The sequence below is a fragment of the Oryzias melastigma genome, linkage group LG4, assembly GCF_002922805.2.
Source record: "Oryzias melastigma strain HK-1 linkage group LG4, ASM292280v2, whole genome shotgun sequence".
Lineage (NCBI taxonomy): Eukaryota > Metazoa > Chordata > Actinopteri > Beloniformes > Adrianichthyidae > Oryzias > Oryzias melastigma.
In genome coordinates, this window is record NC_050515.1 from 21,916,051 (window position 1) to 21,938,335 (window position 22,285).

General features: G+C 39.4%; 1 protein-coding gene across 4 annotated transcripts; it reads left to right on the forward strand.

The window, feature by feature from the left end:
* The first annotated feature begins 232 nt into the window (after positions 1–232).
* Positions 233–19,181, forward strand: tut4 (terminal uridylyl transferase 4). Of its 4 annotated transcripts, none has more exons than XM_024278233.2 (30): positions 233–417; positions 1,492–1,831; positions 3,377–3,516; positions 3,645–3,761; positions 3,841–4,018; positions 4,113–4,201; positions 4,275–4,326; positions 4,503–4,572; positions 5,884–6,010; positions 6,105–6,224; positions 7,618–7,812; positions 7,898–8,072; positions 8,148–8,599; positions 8,715–8,865; positions 9,692–9,778; positions 10,173–10,276; positions 10,369–10,426; positions 10,504–10,607; positions 10,688–10,777; positions 11,390–11,503; positions 11,928–12,005; positions 12,607–12,784; positions 12,996–13,043; positions 13,909–13,991; positions 14,080–14,195; positions 14,338–14,492; positions 14,767–14,864; positions 16,258–16,786; positions 18,414–18,584; positions 18,680–19,181. In XM_024278233.2, the coding sequence occupies exons 2-30, from the start codon at positions 1,549–1,551 to the stop codon at positions 18,766–18,768; spliced, it is 4,251 nt and encodes a 1,416-aa protein (XP_024134001.1). In that variant the 5' UTR covers positions 233–417; positions 1,492–1,548; the 3' UTR covers positions 18,769–19,181. The 4 variants fall into 4 exon arrangements, 3 of the variants coding, with proteins under 3 accessions (XP_024134001.1, XP_024134004.1, XP_024134002.1); XM_024278236.2 differs by having other exon boundaries at positions 3,380–3,516; XR_004947787.1 differs by having other exon boundaries at positions 234–417; positions 16,258–16,395.
* The last annotated feature ends 3,104 nt before the right edge of the window (positions 19,182–22,285 follow it).

Consider the following 22,285-nt stretch of genomic DNA (forward strand, 5'->3'; position numbering starts at 1 on the left):
AAAAATTTATTTAGAACTATGTTTGATTCCTAATGACACTTGTTCCAAACTGTATGTACAATTATGATTTTTAATATTTTAATGTATTTATTAACTGTTCAAGCTATTTTAGTAGTTTATCTATCTATCTATCTATCTATCTATCTATCTATCTATCTATCTATCTATCTATCTATCTATCTATCTATCTATCTATCTATCTAAATGGAGGAAGTTACGTGCAGACTTTGAACGCAGCATACCACACGCCCTCTTCGCCATCATCACTGGCACTCCCACAATGCAGCGGGCGAAATGCATTAACATGGCGTCAGTGGTCGCTGTTTTGACCAGGGCCGTGGGATTTGAACAACATGACGTGTAGCCGCACCATGGAGAGATTTAAACCATAATCCGGAACCCACCTCTCACTTCAAAGTAAGTCTGTGCGTGCTTATGCGTGGTGTAGCGACCGAACAGGTTCCTCTGTGGTTTTTTTTTTTTCTTTTTGTCTGTGTGAGTTTTTTTTTAATTGCCGTGCGGCAGCGGAGTGCCATTCTGATGTGTTTTCTGTAGCTAGCCCCGCTTATCCACCGGCTGCTAGCTTGGTAGCTTAAAAAAACGAACTCTGGGACGTCAGAATATATCGGGAACGGAACGTTAACGATTTTAAAAACAACGCTTCTGAGCTTCAAAAATGGCTGTTTATTTTGTTTACACGGATGCTGAGACTCCCTAAACCAGTCTCGTCGTTAACCGCACTGTTTTTTTGTTTTGAAAGTTTAGCTAGCGACAAGTCCCAGTGTTGTAATCCTGTCTGTACCCCAAAACCGACGTTTTACTCCCGTAGAGAATGATTGACGGATTAACAGCGTGAAAAAGCAGGTGAACGCGAACGCATCACCTATGCTTCGCTGCATCCGAGATACGTTTCCGGAGTCCGGAAAATTAGGTTTCGTTTCTATCTCATCAGGTGTTACAGCATAGTGCTTTCGTTTACTGTTTTCTGTGTGTCACTTTTGAACTTGAGATAAGATTTAAACTGTTATCTGTTGTTATAATGTCATTTTCTCTCAATTTAGATAAGTGTTTATGGCTAGCATTGCTAAAAAACGGAGGTTCTGAATTTAAAGCTTAAAAAAGCAGCATATTTGTGATGTGGGCCACAAGCTCTCCGCTTCAAGCTCTTGAGGAAGGGAAGTGGGGGCGGGATTGATCTACTCCAATTCTTGTCCGATCTGTAGAAACTATGTCCTGGAAAATGACCCAGATTTTTGGATTTGGTTAAAAAGGGCATCAAAAAATGATTGGAGTGGGTCTTTGAAGTCTTTGCATGTAAACATGTTGAATTGTGTAAGATTTATTTTAAAAATCTGGAATCTCAACTAGAATTCTTCATAATTCCATGAACAGCTATCTGTTTTTGTTGTTGTCTGATTTTGGTTCCTGCTTTATTTCCAACCCTGCAAATGCCTCAAAACAAGTTTGTTTTATTGTCTTTTTTCTGTCTAGACTTCCCTGGTCATCATTGTTGACATTTACTCCACCCCGAGCAGCAGCACTGGAGGGATGGACGTGACCTCAAGTCCAGTAAACAAACAGGCTCAGTCTAGAGCAGCCAGGACTTCATCCAGTCAGAAGTCCAACAAAGAGACATCGTTGCAGAAAGAGGGCAGCAAGCCTGTGCCACGCAGCAAGGAAAACCCCGCCACTGCAAGGAACGAACCAAACGTAGGCAGCCAGGGAAGCTCAGCGCCATGCAAGACTTTTCCAGATAAACCGGGGGAGAGGAAGCGAGGACGATCTTCTAGATCGACCAGACTGAGCGGGAGAGCAAGTTCTGGGGAGAGAGGTAAAGGACAAGCGAGGAGCTTTCAGGTGGCTCCCAAAACTAGCAGGCGTCCCCTCGGGTCACAGGACAGAAGCCTCATGGTGGGCTCATGTTTAGCACCAAATTTGAGTAAAATTGATGGAAAGGCCCTTCTGGGTGGATACCCCTGTATGGGTCACACAGGTGGCCCACACAAAATTTTAAGATCGTGGGGTGAAAATGTTCTTCTACGGGCATGCTTTGGGTGAATTAGGTTGTAGCGAACACTTACACAACATGACCATAACCTCTTTCCCCCAATAAAAATCCTATGCTGGAAGCTAATGGGCTTAGAGCCCCGCCCCCAAGTAAAATTAAGACTCAGCAGCAAAAATTTGCTAAGTTTGAATTGAAACTGTAGTCTGAGGACTGAAAACAAAAGAGGAAGAGAAACAAAAAACAAAAGTTGAAAATACAATCAGCAGCTATTATAAACAATGTTTCATTTGGTAACAGTTTTAGGTTTAAAGATGTTTTTTATTTTAATTCAACTTTCAAATGTGCCATTTTCTTCCTAAAATTCAATGTTTCTTTCGATTATTTTTTTTCATAATTACAATTTTATTTTTCCAAATTTTAATTATTCCTCTAAGCTTAAAAGGTGTAAGTTTGACTTTAAATTTGTTTTCAAGTTTATATATATAAATATAACATTTACAATATTTATTTTTCTAATTTACAGTCTGGTTTTTCATTCACTTTAAAGACCCAATCCAATAGAAATCATCCTTTTTGTGTTTTTAACATGTTCTTGTAGCATTTTTCTCATAATAGAGGCAAAATAATTTATGATTTAGAGCATATTTCTGAGTATTTTTGAATTCAAATCACCTTGGATCAGAAAACCGGATGCTAGAATTTTTTTTTTGGGGGGGGTCAAGGGTTTGTTTTGATTCTATGTATGATTTGTGTGCTACAACAAAAAAAAAAGAAACTAAAAGTTTGGAAAAAAAATCTTTTTTTTTTTACTTGCTAGAAGGGAAAAACCTTTCAGTCTGTTCATACTAAGCCTGGTGTAATATAATAAAACACTAAATAGTAAATCCTTCTTAAATTCAGCACAACAAATGTTTGACACTTTTAATGTAAACACACTGGTAAGCAGTGGAGATGCAACGACTCATTGCCTCCACGATCTGTTGTAATGGTGTGTCATGCGGTCTGTGTGTTCAATCTTCCATCATCTATGGAAGATTGATGATGCAGAAACTGGCAATCAACATTTCCAAACATATTTAATCTTGAAAAACTATTATCTTGTTATGGATTCTGGTAATATATTAACCCTATTTAAAACTTGCCTTATGGGAGTTCCACAGGGTTCTGTTCTAGGACCATTGGCTTTTTTCTCTCCAAATATTGATTTAAAAAGATCACACACCCTCTCCTGCCCTTAAATTTCAGCTCTAGAAGAAGCTATACTAATAAGAGACGCATTGTATTTTTCTTTTTTGAGTTACATCACAGTTTTTAGTGACTGCACTGTTTCTGTTTGATAATTGAACAACAACAAATGCTTGAAATTAGCAGCTCCCATGCCACAGTCCGGAGAGGATGCTGCACAGCGGAGGCCCGCCGTGGAGGAAGGAGACCTGACGGAGCAGCAGCTGGGCCTCCGACAGGCGGAGGAGCGCCTCCTCAGAGACTATATCCACCGACTGGTGAAAGTAAGGAGCTCCTGAAGTTTCCTGTCTCTCATTTAGAACCACAGCTTTTCAAAATAATCTTTTTGTTCAAACTAAACAAAAGTGAAGAGCCCCTGTGTTTTCTCTTTTTTTGTTTTTTGTTTCCACAGCCGTCCCCAGAGTACCCAAACTATCAATACTTATGCAAGCTGTGCTCCGTGCACATCGAGAACATCCAGGGTGCTCACAAACACATCAAGGAGAAGAGGCACAAGAAGAACATCACAGTGAGTTTCAGCTCATTGCTGCTTGTCGAAACGGCCGGACAGAATCCGTGCTCCAAATGCTTCGTTGGTGGCGTTTCAGGAGAAGCAGGAGGAGAACGAGCTCCGCGCCTTGCAGCCGCCCTCCGCCGCCCAGCTGAAGGCCGTGGACGCCGCCGTCAGAAAAATCGCAGAGCAGCAGGGGATCTCAGAGGAGGACTTCGAGGTTCGGAATGTGGTGGTCTCCAGGATGGAGGAGATCATAAAACAGCACCTGGCAGGTGGTTCTCTACGACTGTCGTCTCTGTAAAGTAAGAAACCCCCTCGGGTTTGCTGCCTGTTTGCTGAATTTGTCAGCTGGTGTTGTTTCCCCAGCCTGTTCCCTCCGTCTCTACGGATCCTGTCTCACTCGTTTCGCCTTCAAATCGAGCGACATCAACATTGATGTCACCTTCCCTTCCACAGTGAGTCTACAAACCCCTATTTGGTTAGAATCTTTATATCTGAAAAAAGACTGACGGTTCGATTTCTGTTCAGATGACTCAACCTGAAGTCTTGATCAAAGTGCTGGAAATCCTCAAAAACAGCGGTAGGTTTCTCTAAATGCTACTTCCTTTTCCTGTTATTGTCCTAAACTTGTATAAAATTATCTAAAATTTTAATTTTATTTTTCCCCCCCAAGAGATTTTTTAATCATTTTTGCTGCTTTGTCTTGTGAGTGTGGCTTTTGAGTTTTTAAAATCTGTTGCTTTCCATCTTCTTTAGTTGAATTCTCTGACGTCGAGTCAGATTTTCATGCCAAAGTTCCTGCTGTGTTTTGCCGTGATAAAAGCAGGTGAGCCAGTCTTGAGGTGAATATAATTTCTTCTGATTTCCTCATTTGTCATCCGGTTTGTGGAAGGCAACTTTTTGTTTTGTGCCTCCGGGATCTTTTGAACAACAGGCTGAGTTAAATGATGTCCGTTTTTCTTTCAATGTGACTTAAAAATGATATTTGGGATTTTCTTTTTTTTTTTTTTTTATGTCGGACATACTAATTTCCCTTTACACTGGTTCCAATGTAGATTGTTGCAGAATATGCTGCTCTTCGTGGAGATTTTCCACTGTTTGTATGGTGCAAACTAAAAAACATTTTGGGTGACAGAATTTTTCTGGCTATGACATTTAAAAAAATCTATTTTTGTTACTTTTTCAAATTAGTTGTATTTATTCAATCAAATTATTGGTTTAGGTCATTAAAACTTTTGTCACGTGGGTAATTGCTGCATATTTTTGGGGTTTCCAGGCCCATGGAGGGTTGTAGAGAGGAGCAGCTCCATCTTAAAGTTTCAGTTTTGATGAAACTATGTGTCGTATAAGTCGTGGAAGCCAAAAATTCATAAAAAAGGGAAAAATAAAATGCAAGCCTCACTTTTTGTTTAACAAAGTATGGGAACAAGAATTGAAATTTAATCAAATCATAATAATAGCATCTATAACAATCATAGACTGAATATAAACAGGCTTCACTACCGTAACACATTGATGCTTATTTAGCTTCATGAAACATTAAATCTAATATATTAGCACAACATACAAAAAATATATATATTATTAAGATAACAACAACATAAAGTACATGCAAGCCAACTAAGCTCTTCATATAACTTTAAATTACTAAATCGGTTGAAATCTTCATCCTCTGTGTTGCTTTGGACAATCCTGCCAAGTGGAAGTGTGAGAGTCGCTTCTTCTTCTGTGTTGCTGTCAGTTTCAAATACTGATACAGCTACAGTGCCCTCTAGTGGTTGTTGTTATTTATTTAAAAAAAAATCACATAAGTTGCACCTCCAGCCAAACTATGAAAACAAAATGTAATTTAGACTTAAAAAAAATACACTATGAATAAAAAAAATCAATAAGGTTTTTGTTTTCAAGTAGAAGCGACATTTAGGTAGTTTTAAGAGTGGACGTGGTTTGTCGGATATTTGTGACAACACATGTAAAGGGGTTAAAGGTTTTTGTCAGAATTGACATTTGGATTAAGAAATTTGTTTTGGTTGAGCAGCTCTAAACCCCAAACATGCACATGGAAACAGTGTGGAGAAATGACTTTACCCCTGCAGTCTACAAGCTTGTGATTTTTGCCGTCTGTTTCTTTGCACAGCGGTCTCCTTTGCAAAGTGAGCGCAGGCAACGACGTTGCTTGTCTCACCACCAATCACCTGGCAGCTTTGGCTAAACGGGAGCCCAGACTGGTTCCTCTGGTGCTAGCTTTCCGCTACTGGGCAAGGGTAAGGGCAGCTGAACACACTAGCCATGACACAAGTGTTCAAGAGTTCATTACACCTGTTCTTGTTGTTTGAGTGAGTTTGTTTCTCTCCATAGCTGTGTCACATCGACTGCCAGGCTGAAGGGGGGATCCCTTCATACTCCTTTGCTCTTATGGTCATCTTCTTCCTGCAGCAGAGAAAAGAGCCCATCCTTCCTGTTTACCTGGGCCACTGGGTGAGTCAGAAACATGATATTTTTTTAACAACTTGGAAAAAATACCTCAAATATGAATGGAAACATTTACCATATTTTTCTGAATCTAAGTTTTTTTCAGAGTGTATGTTGCATCACCCACATAATTGTATATAAGTTGCAGTTTTGGGAGACGTTTGTTTTACAAAAATATAGCAACAAGAGCGGGCATTTAGTCTTGAAAAGCTAATCATAACAGAAAAGATAAAAAAAAAAAATAGACGCTTCACTACCGTATTCATATTTAGCATCATGAAACATAGGAGGGATAGAGGGTCTAGTGTAGCGCAACTTAGGAACAATTATATGGATGACCATAGAATGAAGAACATTCTAACAAGGTAACTAAACTCTTTATAACACATTAAATCAATAAATTAATTGAATTATACGCCTGTGGCTTTTGAACTACTCCCCTAATGCCTGCACTGCTGCTTCCACAAGCAAATACTGTTACATACACCTACAGTGCCCTCTAGTGGCTGTTAATGGAAAAATAACAAACACATTAGTGGGTTTATTAGAAAAATCATATCTAATTTCCAGCCATGGTCAAACTGCTGTAACCTATTATCCAAAAAATACAGTTAGTTGCTTCATTTTCTATTTTTATGGATCCACACTCAAAGAGACCAACAGTTGATCTTGCTGTTTTTTTAATAACAGTTGTTAAAATAGGGAAAAAAAGATTCATTCAGGTTGAATTGATTGTGAATTCAGCGTCCAATACAACTTAAACTGGGGTGCAATTTATTGTGTGGGATTTTTTTTTTAAGACGAAATTTCTGTTCTTGTTCTGTATTTAGTTAAATACAGTTCTCCCAAAAGTGCAACTTATACTCCAGTGCAACCTTTATATAACTTTTCTTCTTACTTAAGCACTTGTTTTTTTAAATCTTTTTTTTTCATTATTCTTTGGAGCAATTTATAGTCCAAATAAGTGATTATCTTAGTGAAGATTAGCAAAATAAAGTGCTTAAACTTTCTCTGTAAATCAGCTAACCTGGATTTAGTGCTTAAAGACCCACTTGGACCATCTCTTGATCTATTGTTAAAGTGTTCTTAGTGGTCTTTTAATTATGATTATGCTGTTTTTAGCCAAATCAAACGAGTTTTTTGTCTGCTTCTGATTCACAAAATTTCAATAAATAGTCAGAATTGCAATTTTAAGGATAATTTTCTTAACATATCATTGTAAAGATGCCACAAGAACATTTTACAATGCACAAAAAACAATTTTGGGGTTTTACTTAGACATTTAGAAACAACAATATTGTGATCTCTGAATGAAATGGGGATCATAGATGGGTTTTAGGACTCTGTGGTCCTTAAAAGGCTGAAGTAGCTTCTAAAGAGTTTGCTTGTTCTCTTTCAGGTCGAGGGGTTCGACGTAAAACGCGTAGATGAATATCACCTGACTGGAATCGTGCTGGACATGTTCGTCAAGTGGGAGCACAGACCCCCCAGCTCTACAGAAGGACGCAGCGAGAACCGGAACGACGTCAAAGGAGAAGGCAGACCTAAACCAGAGCAGAAGAAGCCGGACGAAGCTCACAAGTCCGAAGGCCTGGTGAGCTCTTCTTCACCACACCGTCTACAGGAAAGGTGCAGATGCTGTCGGCTGTGTGGCTAATCTCAGCTGCTTTTATACGCAGAGCAACCTCACCAACAACCTGGGCAAAGGAGTGTCGCTGGGACAGTTGTGGCTGGAGCTCTTTCGCTTCTACACTCTGGAGTTCGCTCTGGAGGAAAACATCATCAGCATCCGGCTGAAGGAGCTGCTCTCCAGGGAGGCGAAGAACTGGCCTCGCCGCCGGCTTGCAATTGAAGGTGAGACACCGTTTTGTTAGAAGGTATACTGTATTTTAAATAGAAACTTAAAAAAGTTGATTTTTTTGTCTTCAGATCCTTTTTCCTTAAAGAGAAATGTCGCCCGAAGTTTGAACAGCCAGATGGTGTTTGAGTACATCCAGGAGCGCTTCCGCTCTGCCTACAAATACTTCGCCTGCCCCCAGAAGAGGGGCGCCGCCAGACACCAAAGAAACAAGCGGGTGGAGGCCGGCAGGAGGGAAGAACAAAGCGCGGGCGATGACGAGGACGGCTCAGACTCCAAAAGAGATGAGAAGACTGTGGATGTTGGACTCAAAAACATGGTTCTCTGCAAGGAGAGCAAGCCCTCCTCCTCCTCCTCCTCCTCCCCTCCCAATGGTCTGCTGGACAGTGATGAAGAAGAGGAGGAGGATGAGGATGATGATGAGGAGGAGGAGGAGGAGAACAGCGTTCCAGAGATGGATGAGTCGTTTACAGCAGATGATCTGCACTATGTGTTTGATAGAATGATTTTTACTGGAGGAAAGGTAACTACAACAGTTTTTGTGCAAATGCTAAATCAGCATTGTTGTTTAGAAACTTTAGCAAGACGATGTTTCTGTGCTTTTTGCTCATTTAATTGGTGGCGTTTGTCCGTTTCAGCCTCCGACCGTAGTGTGCAGCATCTGCAAGCGAGATGGTCACCTGAAGGACGAGTGTCCTGAAGACTTCAAGAAGATCGAGCTGAAGCCCCTTCCTCCCATGAACGAGCGCTTCAGGGTGATCCTCGATGGACTCTGCGAGATCTGCTACTGTACGAGATCAGTATTTTAACAAAACATGCATTTTACTGTTGGAAACTGTTTAGAAGAAAAGGCTTCATGTGTTTACAGATTACAAATAATGTTAAAGCTACAAACAAAACATCTCTTCATTGGGTTTTGTTTAGCTCAGTTTTTAGCATCATAGTAGTTTAGCTCAGTTTTTAGGCTTTAAAATAATTTTGCTCAGTTTTTGGCTTAAAAAACACACACACACATATATATATACTGTATATATATATATATATCGCTCAGTTTTTAGCTTTAAACTAGTTTATTTCAGTTTTCGTCTTCAACCTCATGTGGCTCAATTTTTGGCTTTGAATTAGTCTAATCTTAGTTAACATTAAAATATCTCAGCTTTTGGCTTAAGAAAAATGTCTTTTTTTAAAAGCTTTAAACCAGTTCAGCTCACTTTCTGGCTTCAAAATATTTAGCTCAGTTTTTGGCTTCAAACTAGTTTAGCTCAGTTTTTTGTTTTCAGGCTGTCACACAAACATTTAATTAACAATTATCTTGCAAGAGAAGCTCAACAGATTTTTAAAAATCCATATATATTATTGAATTCAAACTCAGTGGCTCAATATAGAAATACAGGAAATAAAATCGGACTTTGTGAATAATTACACAAAATATGCTTGTTTAAAAAAATGGTGATTAAAAATGCATTTGGTTCATATTTTTGTCCTTTTGCAATCAAGAATTATTTTATAAGTGTGTATTTAAGTCTTATGTCGTCTTTTTACTATTTTTTGCTGCAGTATCATGTTTTTCTTTTGGAATTTGTTGGTTTGTATGTGACCAGAGTTTTGTTTGTAGATGAACTGTCACCTTCTCCTGTGGAGCAGCAGAAAAGAGAACAGATCCTCTTAGGCCTGGAGAGGTTCATCAGGAAAGAGTACAACGGTGAGCTGTGGTGTCTGCTATCCATCAACACTTTCAGATACTTGACTTTCAGAGGAAATTAAGGCTTTAAAAAAAAAAAAAGATAGCACTTATGTTGCATCATAAAAGCAGGGCATTTAAGATGAAGCAGTAGTTGTAGTTGTTCCTCCTCGAAATACTAAGTCAAAAGTTCACAGCAACGAATAGGGGCGCCACCAGACAGATCCTGTTTGGCCCAGGACCTAAGGTGTGTTTTGGATTTTGGCCCCTTGTGTGATTGACTTTAACACCCCTGCTTTATGGGTATAATTTAAATTTTCTAAATAAAAGGGAAGTTTTTTGGGTTCAGAATTTAGGACTGATTTTTTTATTTAACTATTTCTTCTTTTTCAATGTTTGTCTCTTCTTTCCACAGAAAAAGCTCAACTTTGTTTGTTCGGCTCCTCAAAAAATGGCTTTGGTTTCCGCGACAGTGACCTGGACATCTGCATGACTCTGGAAGGCCACGACTCTGCTGAGGTAAAAGTGTTCATACGTGACTGTTGGTGATTGAAAAACTGTTTTTTTTTCTTCATATTAAATCACAATCAAATTGTATTTTTTTTAAACAGAAGCTGAACGGTAAAGAGATAATCGAAGGCCTTGCAAAGGTGCTAAAGAAACATGCAGGTAACTAAATGGCTGTCTTTTCATGGTGCTTGGATATTGGAACCAAATATTTCAGAGGATTTCTCCTGTTTTCTCAGGTTTAAGGAACATCCTGCCTATCACAACAGCTAAAGTGCCTATTGTGAAGTTTGAACACAGGCAAAGTGGTTTGGAGGGAGACATCAGCCTTTATAACACCCTGGTGGGTTCAGTCTTCAAATGGGGATTCACAAAATACAGTTTTTTATTTTTGAATATTATTTGACGGGACTGTTTCTGAAGGCTCAACACAACACCAGGATGTTGGCAACGTACGCGGCTCTGGATCCACGTGTGCAGTTCCTGGGATACACCATGAAGGTCTTTGCAAAGGTACAGTTAGAGTTTGGACATATGCTTCTGTGTTTGCCATATTTGAACATTTCTGCATTTGTAAGAGGTGGTACATAAATAAAAGCTAAAATAAACTGCAAAATTAGAAAGAACGTTTGACATTTCAATTTCTGCATCCCTCTAGTAAGCATCAACAATGTTGGGATTCATGAAAATAAAGAGAAATTTAGCCTTCAAAGAAAAATAAAGCATTTGTCACACCTATCAATGTAAACCTGATCTCTACTTACATACAGATGGATTTACAATAAAAAAAAATAAAAAAAACTGTTCTACAGGTATCATCAATGGAAATGCAATACATGTTTAAAAATTTTTCAACTTCAGGCGAGAATTAACCTCATTGTTGACATTCTTTTAACTCTTTAACCATTTACGCAATTAGCATAAATCAGTTGATTCTATCTATGATAAACACAACTTTGCAGCGTTATGTGAGGTTTTATATTGGGTTCAAAGCTGATATGAAAGGTGATACTGATCGCACAGACGATTTGAGGGGTTATGGTAGGTCAAAGCCCATTTAGGTGACCTCTCCATTAATAAAGGGTTAAATTGAACTTGACACTAACCCAGCTGGTGTTTTTGCAGCGCTGCGACATCGGCGATGCTTCCAGAGGAAGCCTGTCCTCCTATGCCTACATCTTGATGGTGCTTTACTTCCTGCAGCAGCGGCAGCCGCCTGTCATTCCCGTCCTTCAGGAGGTACTTGTTGCCAACCGCAGACTCTGACACAATGGTAGAAACGAAAGCAACCACTGGGTGGCCCAATCCAGAGCTTATGTGTGACTTGGTCATTAGTCATTAATTTCTCCTCCAAGATGAATTTTTTACAGTTTTTACTTCCGCTTATTAAAAGGACTCCATCCATATGTCACCATCAAATCGAGTCCCTGATTAGTAAACTTCAATCTGGTTTAATTTCCATTGTGTGTTGAGTGGCCACACATTTTGTATTTCCTATGGGTGACGTCACACTTACTCAGTCCAGTTCTTATATACAGTCAATGGGTGTGCGATAAGAGTATATCGTTTGATGGTAGCAGGTGATTGGCTGTGGTCACTCTTTAAGCAATCATGACCCTTGAAGTGGTTCTAAGAACTTCATACCGTGTCTTCTCCTCTTCAGATCTTCGATGGCTCGACTGTTCCCCAGAGGATGGTAGATGGCTGGAATGCTTTCTTCTTCGATGACATTTTAGACCTGGTGAGCTTCTGCTATTATCACCCTTATGCATTTAACCCTTAAATGCTTTGTGTTCATTGGGAGCTAAAGCGGCCAGCACACGTCTAGCTCAAAACAATCTTAGGAACTTAAAAAAAAGCAGTAAAAATTGTTTTTTTTTTCCCACAGTTACTTCTACTTATAGCCTCCTTTTTATTCATTGAACAAATGTTAACCTTTCTGTTGCCAGTTTATCTTTTCTTTTTTAGTCTTACCATAATACATTTCTGTACAGCGGTCTGTACAGCATGTGATGCAAACACTTTTCTTGAAAAACGTTGACATTTTCACACGTTTCTCTCTTGTTTGAAGTGTCAAATAAAACTTTAATTGAAAATTAAGTCCAGTATTGTATAGAATAAAAACAAAGATCAGATTGAGATTAAAGATTTATGTAAATTTGATCAACTGAACTGATTTTGTACAGGAAACAGCACAGAGAAGATTGATTGACAAGGTCAACGACCAATCAGAAAAAAGCATGCAATATTGTACAGAAAAAAAACAGCAAAACAACAAGCGTGAAAGTGAACTACAGTATGGTAAGGGAGCACTGCGTTAACACTTTTGTTTGTGTTTGTAGCGTCAGCGTCTCGCAGGGCGCCAGCTCAACAGGGAGTCTGTGGGGGAGCTGTGGTTGGGCCTCCTTCGGTTTTACACCGAAGAGTTCGACTTTAAGGAGCACGTCATCAGCATTCGCCAGAGGAAACGCCTCACCACGTTTGAGAAACAGTGGACGAGCAAATGCATCGCCATCGAAGGTGACTTCATCAGCCTCCTATATTGGAACCCTTTTTACCTGAACATAGCACCCATGACTCCATTAGATTGGGGGAAAATGAGCTAAAAATGTTGAATAGATTTGGGCTAAAAACCACCTGGAAGAAAGATTTTTTTTCCAATCAAATATTAGAGTATTGATGCTTGCGTGAGAATTTCTGCTTACTTATATATTTTTGGTTTCTAACCCAGATCCCTTTGATTTGAATCACAATCTTGGTGCTGGAGTTTCTCGCAAAAGTAAGTATTAAAAATGTTTTTATCATTACTTTTTGTTTAATTGATCCATCAGATTTAGCTTGTGTTTTTTGGTTGATCACAGTTGGAGTCGGTATTTACTGCTAAACGATCAACACATTGACTGTATATGAGAACTGGACCAAATGAGTGTGATGTCATCCATAGACTTACTTTGGTTTTAACCAAATGAAGACAAATCAGTCGCCATTTTTTCACAAAACAGATCACACAGACCACTGAGGCATCTGATTGGCCAGATTAAAACTTGAACAACTTGCACTGCAGAAAAGAAAATGGCATGAAAAATGAATAGTATTTGTGATGTTTTTAACATGCTCTTGTTGCATTTTGTAAAATGTAAAGAAAATTCAGCTTAAAATTGCATTTGTGGATGTTTCTTTATTCAAAACTTCCCTGTTTGGCTCACTTCCACTTGTAGATCCACTTGTATGCTGGCTCAAAACTGTATTTCTGTCCATTTTTGTTTTGTAAGTAATATTAGGTTGGAGTTGTGGGGGGCTGTGAGCTAGCCGGAGAGTGTGTAAACGGAGAGCTCTCAGTAACAGTGAGGGAAAGGAGGGGGCTCCCTTGCTAATATTTCTAATGAGCTCCTGCTGCCCTGCAGAAACTATGTCCTAGAAAACAACATTTTATTTAGGCTAAAAACGACATAATTGAAAAAAAAAATCAGTAGATGATTGAGAAATTCAAATACACCGAGTAATAGCTGTTTATTTCTTAGTTTATGGGATTTGGGCTTCTTGGAATCGCCGGGTACTTCCTGTAGGGGTCACTCAGTCCAGTTCTCATATACAGTCAATGTTCAACTGCAGTAAAATCTGAACTTTGAATCCTCTGCCTCCAGTGACGAACTTCATCATGAAGGCCTTCATAAATGGGAGAAAGTTGTTCGGGACGCCCTTTTATCCTCTTCCCGGCACTGAAGTGGTACGTTGGTCTGACTTTGCTCCCACACACAATGTTACTAGAATAAAAAAAACTGATCATTTTGAATTAAAAACGTCCCGCTCCGCAGGACTACTTCTTTGACTCGAAGGTGCTGACAGACGGCGAGCTCGCCCCCAACGACAGGTGCTGCAGGATCTGCGGGAAGATCGGACATTACATGAAGGATTGTCCGAAGAGACGCAGGTTGCCCTCTCACTTGCGTTGATAAAGAGCCAAATAAACGAGCAAACGTGCTGCACAGTCACAAGCCCTCTGTGGTGGTTTCTGACATCGTAACGTGCTTCTGGTTTTCCTATTATGGATAAAAAAGGATTTTTCCTTCCAGGATGAAGAAGAAAGAAAACGACAAAGATGAAGACGTCAAAGAGGAGGAGCGGGAGCCGAAGGACAGGCGCTGCTTCCAGTGCGGGGACCCGGGTCACGTACGGCGAGACTGTCCCGAGTACCGCCACCTTAAACAGAGGAATGCTGGTGCTCCAGGTATTCATCATAGAAACTAAAGACTAGATTCATCGTAATGTTTTCCTTTCAGACTTTCAGCTCTAACATTCCATAGAACACCAGGAGAGAGCTTTGTCAGATTTTCAGGAAGTCTTAGAGGGAGGGAGAGGAAGTTTTAGGGATTTCATCCTAAGGAAGAATATTTTCAAAACACCACCACAAAGAAGAAAAACTTGCAATTTTGCTCATCTTGCTGAATGAAGGGCTCAGGAAAAAGCTGCTCTGTTTACACATGGTTCTTGTTCCTACACAGTTCCTCACATGGTACGACCCATGGTGAGCTCCCAGTCCATCCCTGTTCCTCAGACGGGCGTCGACGGTCCCGGAAGAACCAGACAGCCTTCAGAATGTGTGAGTACACCACGTAGATGTGGTCATGGTGATATGGAGGCTGTAGTCCTAACCTGCCTAGTCTTGATCTTTGAGACCTTGAGTTCTGTACTCGCACCTGCTGACTACCAAATCAGGGAAAAAAAACAGACCATCTTTTAAGGTCCAAAGTGATGTTATTTGCTTCTTCCTGATCTTGATCTATAGAAGGCCACATTGTTTGTTGTTTGTTAAATGCACGACATTTGGGGATTTTTTTTTTCTTTTTTGGTTAATTTAGAAGTTTCCATTTAGATCCCTATCCCTGTATATGTTGTCACAGCTCCTGCTCAAAAGCCCTCTCCACCATTTTGGGAGTCAAACAGATGACAGCACTGCCATGAATCTTTTGTCGTGTCGATCTTTAGTCCTGTCTACTCATCCGTTTGCCTCTGTGTTTTGGCAAGGTCCACATGAAGACATTTAGTTGCTATTTCTCAACACAAAAGTTGCTGGTTTTACTCGTCGGTTGTATCATAACAGTACGAGCTTGACTCCCAAAATGGCGAGGGGCCTCTGGTCACATGCAAGATGGCGTCAGAATCAATCTGTAGCCGGAAGCGGAAATTGTAACTTTAGTCGGTTGCGTAAGCGGAAATTTCCTAAACTTTAGGAAACAGTTTCAAAAGGATATTTTAAAACTTTTTCATAACTATCAGCTTTTACGCTTTTGAATGTGAATAAACTGTAACTGTTTTTTTTCTCTGTGAATCAGCTGATCGGAGCCGGAAAAGGCTGGTTTTTGTCCGGGAATCAGCTGAACGGAGCTGCGAAATTTAGCTTTTTTTTTCTCCATGATTCAGCTGATCAGACCCGCAGAAGTTTTTTTTTTCTCTGTCACAGAGAAAAAATCTGCAAAAGGGGTCGATAAAAGAGAAGAAACAGGAAAAAAGGTCAAAAGTTTAAAACTATTTTTTTGCGGCCGGCTCCGGGAGGGGGAGGGACTTCCAGCTATTCATTTTCGGGCGCCATATTTTTTCTCTGTAGCCAGATCCTCTTGAAAATGGCGCATACATTACGTCAACTCAAGGTGGTCTTTACATCTAAAGCTACGTTCACACCACCCATCGCAATGCGCGTTCAAGCCGCCACTTCCAATGAAAAGTCAGTGTAAACGCGGCTTTTGGTCGTTGACGTGCAGCTACGTACGTTTCTATGACTGTTTTCAGGCTTTACGTACAGAACGGCCAGCCATTAAAATTTTATCCAGATTGAATTTTGACCAGTCAGGGACTCAGATTTAGCAGTGACGTATGTATGGTATCTTTTGTATTATATGGGAGTTCTAATGTATTAAAGGGAATTAAGTTGTTTACATAATGAGTTGTATTGCTAAATAATCTGGAAGATTTTTGATCTTTTTTTTTGTGTGTAGTCTGACAGTCGCCAGACTCCACCTTACTCTCCACAGCCTGGCTCCGCCCCCCAGAGTTCGTCCCAGCCTTCTGGCTCTCCTCAGTCCTCCCATAGCAAGATAAGTGGAGGTCTCCCGAAGCAGCCCGCCCACCCCCAGGTCCCGTTCTCCCTGTTTAGCTTTCCTTCCTCCAGCCCGGGCCAGTACCACCCCGGGGCGCTCACCGCTCTGGGCCTCCTCCCACACCCCCAGCACCAGTCACACCAGTCCCAGGGCCAGCCTCACCACCCGGTCCACATCCCCTCCACATCCTGGCCAATCCACGGCCCCGTCCTCACCTCCTCCTCCCCTACACTCCCCTCCCCGCCAGGTCTCAAATTTGCCATGCGCTCGGCCGCCGGAAGCGCGGGCTCGGGGGGCAACCCCACCCCCATGAACCTGAACGACCCGAGCATCATCTTCGCCCAGCCGGCGGGGAGGCAGGGGCACTGGCGCAACCACATGGCTCAGCCGGGGGCACTGATGGGGAATGGCACTGTGGGCAAGTCAGGTATTCACTGGGGGACTTTGGCACCACCTTCATCTTTCTGGGGGTTCTGTCCTGTTTCTGCATCTGCTCATCTAAAGAACAACTTTGAGTCACTTTGATGGAGAAGTTTAGTTTCTTTAAAGAGCTTCTTAAATACTGATGGAAAAAAAAAACGTTTTACAAACTTTACACTTAAACAATTACCTTTTTATTTATTTTCATGTTTTCTAGATTATGTTGGATTTTTTTTTTAATAACTTAAACTTGAAAATTATATTGAGGTTCAAAACGCGCCTTTTCGGGTTATTCTCACGAGTTATTTTTCAGTAAATTAAATTAGAATCAAAGTTGTTTTTTAGAGGCATTTTCCTGTGGTTTTACATGTTAGTATTACTCCTTTTAAAAAAAGCTGCAGATTAATAGTTTAATCAATTTCTGTTTTAACATTTAGCCTAAAGTCACTTTTGAGTTTTTAGTCTCAAATCTAATTGATAATCATCAAAAGGGAATGTTTTTGACATTAATAAAATATAGAAATAACAAGGAAAGCTCATTTTAAACTGGCCTTAGTTCAGAAAAGCACTTTTTTTTATCTAGCAAAAGGGCTTTTGTGACCCATGTTCAGATGTTTTATTAGTATTTTTTTCTTAATTTATTCTAGAAAATTTAATTTTACCTAATTTTAATGAAATATACGAACACAATACATAACATTTTTTTCTAAATAAACATTACCTATTTAAAATGAAAAAAGCAAAACAAAAAATACTTTTATTTGTACTAACACCATGCAGATTTATCTGAAATCCAGACTAATTTTAACCCACATTTCCTTGAGTTGATACTTGGTATTTGACGTTTTTTGTCACTTTTTAAACAAAAAAATCCTAAAGTTCTTGGTTGCCAATTTGTCATCACACACAAGCCAGATTCCTGCATTAGTCTTGTTGTAAAAAAGATGTGAACATTTTTTTATGACACTTACTGGGGAAACCCCAAACAGTTCAGGTCAGACAAAAATAGCTTTTCTTTTACTTGAAGGTTAAAAATTTAGCATGTCATTAAAGTTTCATTTTTCTTTGATGTCCACAAACAGAATATTTCCTCTAAATCTAGTTTACAAAAACAGTTTGGAATTTTTTTTCTTAGAAATTTCTCAGTACTGTCTCAGTTCTTCTTTTCTAAATATAATGCAATTTATGAGTTTGCATTCTATCACGAAAAAGCAGAAAATGCAGCCCCAAATGTTTGTTAAACTAAATTTTGTTATCAAAAAAAATCATGTGGATTTTTATTTTTATTTTTTTTTTACTTTAACATCTACTACTAAATAATTTGTTGTTTTAATTAAAAAAGTTTACTCAAAAAGAGAATGGCTTCAACTGCAAACAAACAAATTGACCCCAATATAGAACCTTGTGGGACCTCACTATTAATTCAATATCTTTTTTAATTTAACATTACAAGTGTATGATTTGTGATTTAAAATTACACTTCATAATGTATACAGTAAAATGTTTATTCGAATAACAATCTGCAGCACCTATAAAGCTCAGTTATAAAACACTGTACTTTTGAACTAATAGAGTTTTTGCACTAAAACATTGCACTGAAAATCTATAAAACTGTTTCTTTCTTCTATCCATAGAATCCGGCCACCAGGCCCAGCCTTCAAGCGTGAGTCAAGGCTCCCGCTTGTGGGACCACAACAAAGCCCCCCAGTACACCCTGTCTCCGTCCTGGCCCTATAGGATGCCTCAAAGCTTCATCCAGCAGGGAAACGGAGGCTTCCAGCCTGGAAAACCCTTCATAGCTCCAGGTCAGACTTAAAGGTTCCTCAGTAAAATGACAAATAATTAAGTCAACTCAGTTTTTTTTTTAACTAATATATGTTGTTTCTGTTTTTCTTTTAAGGTTCTGTAGTGCATCCGAATCCCAACTTCCCTCTGGTCCCCCACGTCCGCCACCAAGTAAATTTGAACTTTATTCAGCAGAAGAAATAAACCTTCTTCTTTTTAATCAGTCAGTAACATAACCGATCAAATCACTACTCACTTGAAAATTTTTTAAAAAAGGAATTTTATCTTTTTTGTACAGTTTTTATTTTTCTGTCTCATTTATTTTGATTTGTGATACAAATGTCAAATATTTTAATACCCCCGTTTTTGAGGGGGTCCCCCCCTAAAAAAAAGTTTTTATTTTATGTGTATAGTAAGAAAAAAAAAAGGTAAACCTTTATTTTTATTAGCTGTATTCATACTTTGCTTGCTTCGAGATGAAGGCTTCAAATAGATGTTTTAAGAAGAACCTGATGTGATGTTCTGATTAAGTAGTGCCAACAGCAGAGAAAGACAGAAAAAAGGGACAAAATTCTTACAGTGGAAAAAAAGCAATAAAAATAAAGGAAAAACAAATGCATTGTGGTGATATCTTTTTATTTGTAGTGTTTTTGGAGCAAATTAAATGTCACATCTTCCTGTTTCGCTACGACTGATGAGACCGATGAATACAAAAAGCGGTTACTTAAACTGGTATTTTCTGATATTACCATAAACTTTATTAGCAGCATCCTTTGAACATTAGACAGCTGGTTGCTGAATATTCTGCATTAAAATATTATTATAGCGTGTTTGAAAAAATATTGCAATGAATCCATATTTGGAGTAAAGACTCCTGGTTTTTGTCTGTTAAATGCAGCTTTCTTTATGTTGAAGTTGAACACTCGCTTTTCTTTAAGGTGCAATTGCTTTAAATGCTCACTAGGGCGCAGTGTTGCACACCACCTCAGGACCAACTTTATACAACACAAGTGTTATTTTTGTGTGTGGGGGGGCAGTTTAATGTAATTTTTCATTAAAAACATACTTTAGATTTTGTATTCATGCATAAACTAGTTCAAAAGTAAGTTTTTGAAGTACTGATGATTTAGTGCAAACACTAAAAAGTGGCACCAATTTACTGTAAACCACATGAAGAGAATAAAAAACACATTATTTGAAATTATAATATATTAAAAAGATCCTAATATAGATTAAACTTGTTTGTGTGAGAACACAGGACGTCATCTGAACTTTGAACCTTGACATATTTCACATTCTTTCCTGATGGACTCGACAAAAACAACTTTGTTCTCTCTGTCTTTTAGTGAATATTTGATTATTAGTCTACAAAGTTCCAAATCTGGGGTGCATAGGGGTGCAGTGGTTAGCCCTCTTACCTCACAGTGAGAAGATCCTGGTTCAAATCTTGGGTGCTTCCGTTCTATGTGGACGTGGCATGTTTTCTCCTACCGTGCATGAATGGGTTTTCTCTGGGAACTCCGGAGAACTCTGAACTCCGGCTTCCTTTGTTCCAAGCATTTCTCTGGATCATCTGAACAACGGCTATGCAGAAGGATCAGCGGACGTCTTCTCGCTGGTTCAGGTCAGTATCTCCAGATGAAGTTTGGTGCTGGTTTACAGAAAGGAGTTAGTGGTTTGAGTTTGGTAAAATAAAAAAATCCAGTTGGTAACACTGCTAGTGTGAGCCTGATCTGCAGGATTTATTTGTGTTGCATTGAAATTTGCCAGAAATAAGATCATAATCTTTGGTGGTTAGGCTCTGGGCTTGGGATGAACTTTGAGCATTGGATTGTCAACCTCCCAGTTTAGAGACGCTGATGGAGGTTAGAACCCAGACGTCACGTTGAACCCAGACGACATCAGTAAGCAGTGATTGATCCAAATCAGGTTGAGTTGACGTTTCTATGGTAACCACTCTCACCAATCAGGAGTGAGCTTGTTGGAAGTCCACACCTCTACCACTTGAAAGTGAGAATGGGAGAAGTTTTATTGAGGCGTCTAATTGGTCAGTTTATAACTTGAAAAACTTGCAATAAAGAAAAAATATAATGAAAACAAAATAAGGAAAAACTTGCTAAAAAAAAAGGGAGCAGAGAGAGAATAGTTCTTCTGACCAATGACTATTTATTTCTCAATAGAGGTCGATGGGATTTCAGTTTCTTGGAGCCAGCAGGTACTTCCTGTTTGGAAGGGGGAGGGGCCACTCATTCCAGTTCTCATATGCAGTCAATGGTTAAAATGCAGGTGTAAAGACTCTGGATGCCGTTTCATGTCTAATTGTGGAGAATCCTCTGATCATATTCCAACTAAATGTTTACCTTTCCAAAATGTAAAAGTTGTAGTCAAGCTGCATTATCAACCATACATCATATTTAAATGTCTACTTGGATTTAAAACCACCAACATCTTCAACCATAAGAAATGACCACCTAACTAGAAAAAAGTAACGACTCACTCCAGGCAGTCTGTGCTAGAAACAGTTTGACATTATCTCCATTCAAAACACTTGTTTTTATCAGTGTAGAAATGAGCAAGCAGAGGTGGAGCGGTCAACCTCTGACTGGGAGGTTGCAGGTTTGGTTCCCGCCTTGCCTACCTATACGTGTCCAAGTCTCCTTCAGCAATACTCTGAACCACACGTTACTCCAGTGTTCAGCAGTGGAGCCACCATTAGTGTGTGACTATAAAGCACTTTGGGCCTTCTAGGAAGGTAGTATTTAAGTATACGCTATTTACCATTTAGAATATGAAGAAGGAGGAAAGTTAGAGTTAAAACTGATTTTTTAAGCTTTATATGCTCTATTTTTCTGGACTAATCCTTTATAAAGATCTATATTTTGGTGAAGTTATTGAAAATTAAAATGGTTACATAAAAATAGAACAAGGAACACTTAGGAGCTGCTAGAAAATATCACATTTTTGGCCTAAATTGTTATGTTTCTGTTTAATTAACAGTGCAATGAAAGCTTTTGGAAACCTTATGTCCTTCATTTGACCTCAATATTTAATTTTGAGTTTTCACTCCAATCACCTGACCATCTCTTCTCCTCCCTCTGGTCTAAAATGAAGAAGGGAGCCATCTTCCTTAATGCCAACAGTAATTTCATAAATTCATTAATCGCAGAGATGTTTCTAATTAAATTTTCAGACCTGATAAGAAAACAGTTTTGATAAGACGCCCGAGTGAAAATGGAGGACCTAATTAGACTAATTAGTCTGTACCTGACGGAGACACCTGAGACTGGAAGTGCTGTGGCCTGCTAATCTGTTCTAAGCTGGGGGTCTGTGAAGCCTCTCCCCTTCTGATTTGCAAAAAATAGGTTATTAAACGCTTCTAATAACCATGAAAATGACCGTTCACTCTCCGTGGCGTTGTCAGTCCTTGCACGTCACAGACCTTTTTCAACGTGCGGCTGAGGCCGAGGTGTGAAAGTAAAACACAAAAGTGTGGAACGCAACGATGAAACCAGCAGCTGCAGGATGTTTCGCAGCTTCCAGGGAACATCCGGAGCTTCAAACGCTGATCTGCCGCATGCATGCGTGGCATCCCGTCTGCATGCAAACAAGCAGCTTTCATGCTGCCTTTACTTGAGCTCATGCAAACAGCAACATAAGAGGAGATGATGCACTCGTTTAGGTTCAAACATCTGTCCCGAGTTCCTCTGGGTGACGGAGAACA

Bases quoted from the DNA above. Each gene is read 5' to 3' on its own strand.
- tut4 (XM_024278233.2), top strand. From the start codon at position 1,549: ATGGACGTGACCTCAAGTCCAGTAAACAAACAGGCTCAGTCTAGAGCA. The intron at 6,011-6,104 runs GTAAGGGCAGCT...TTCTCTCCATAG, and splicing joins CTTTCCGCTACTGGGCAAGG to CTGTGTCACATCGACTGCCA. The intron at 8,600-8,714 runs GTAACTACAACA...TGTCCGTTTCAG, and splicing joins TGATTTTTACTGGAGGAAAG to CCTCCGACCGTAGTGTGCAG.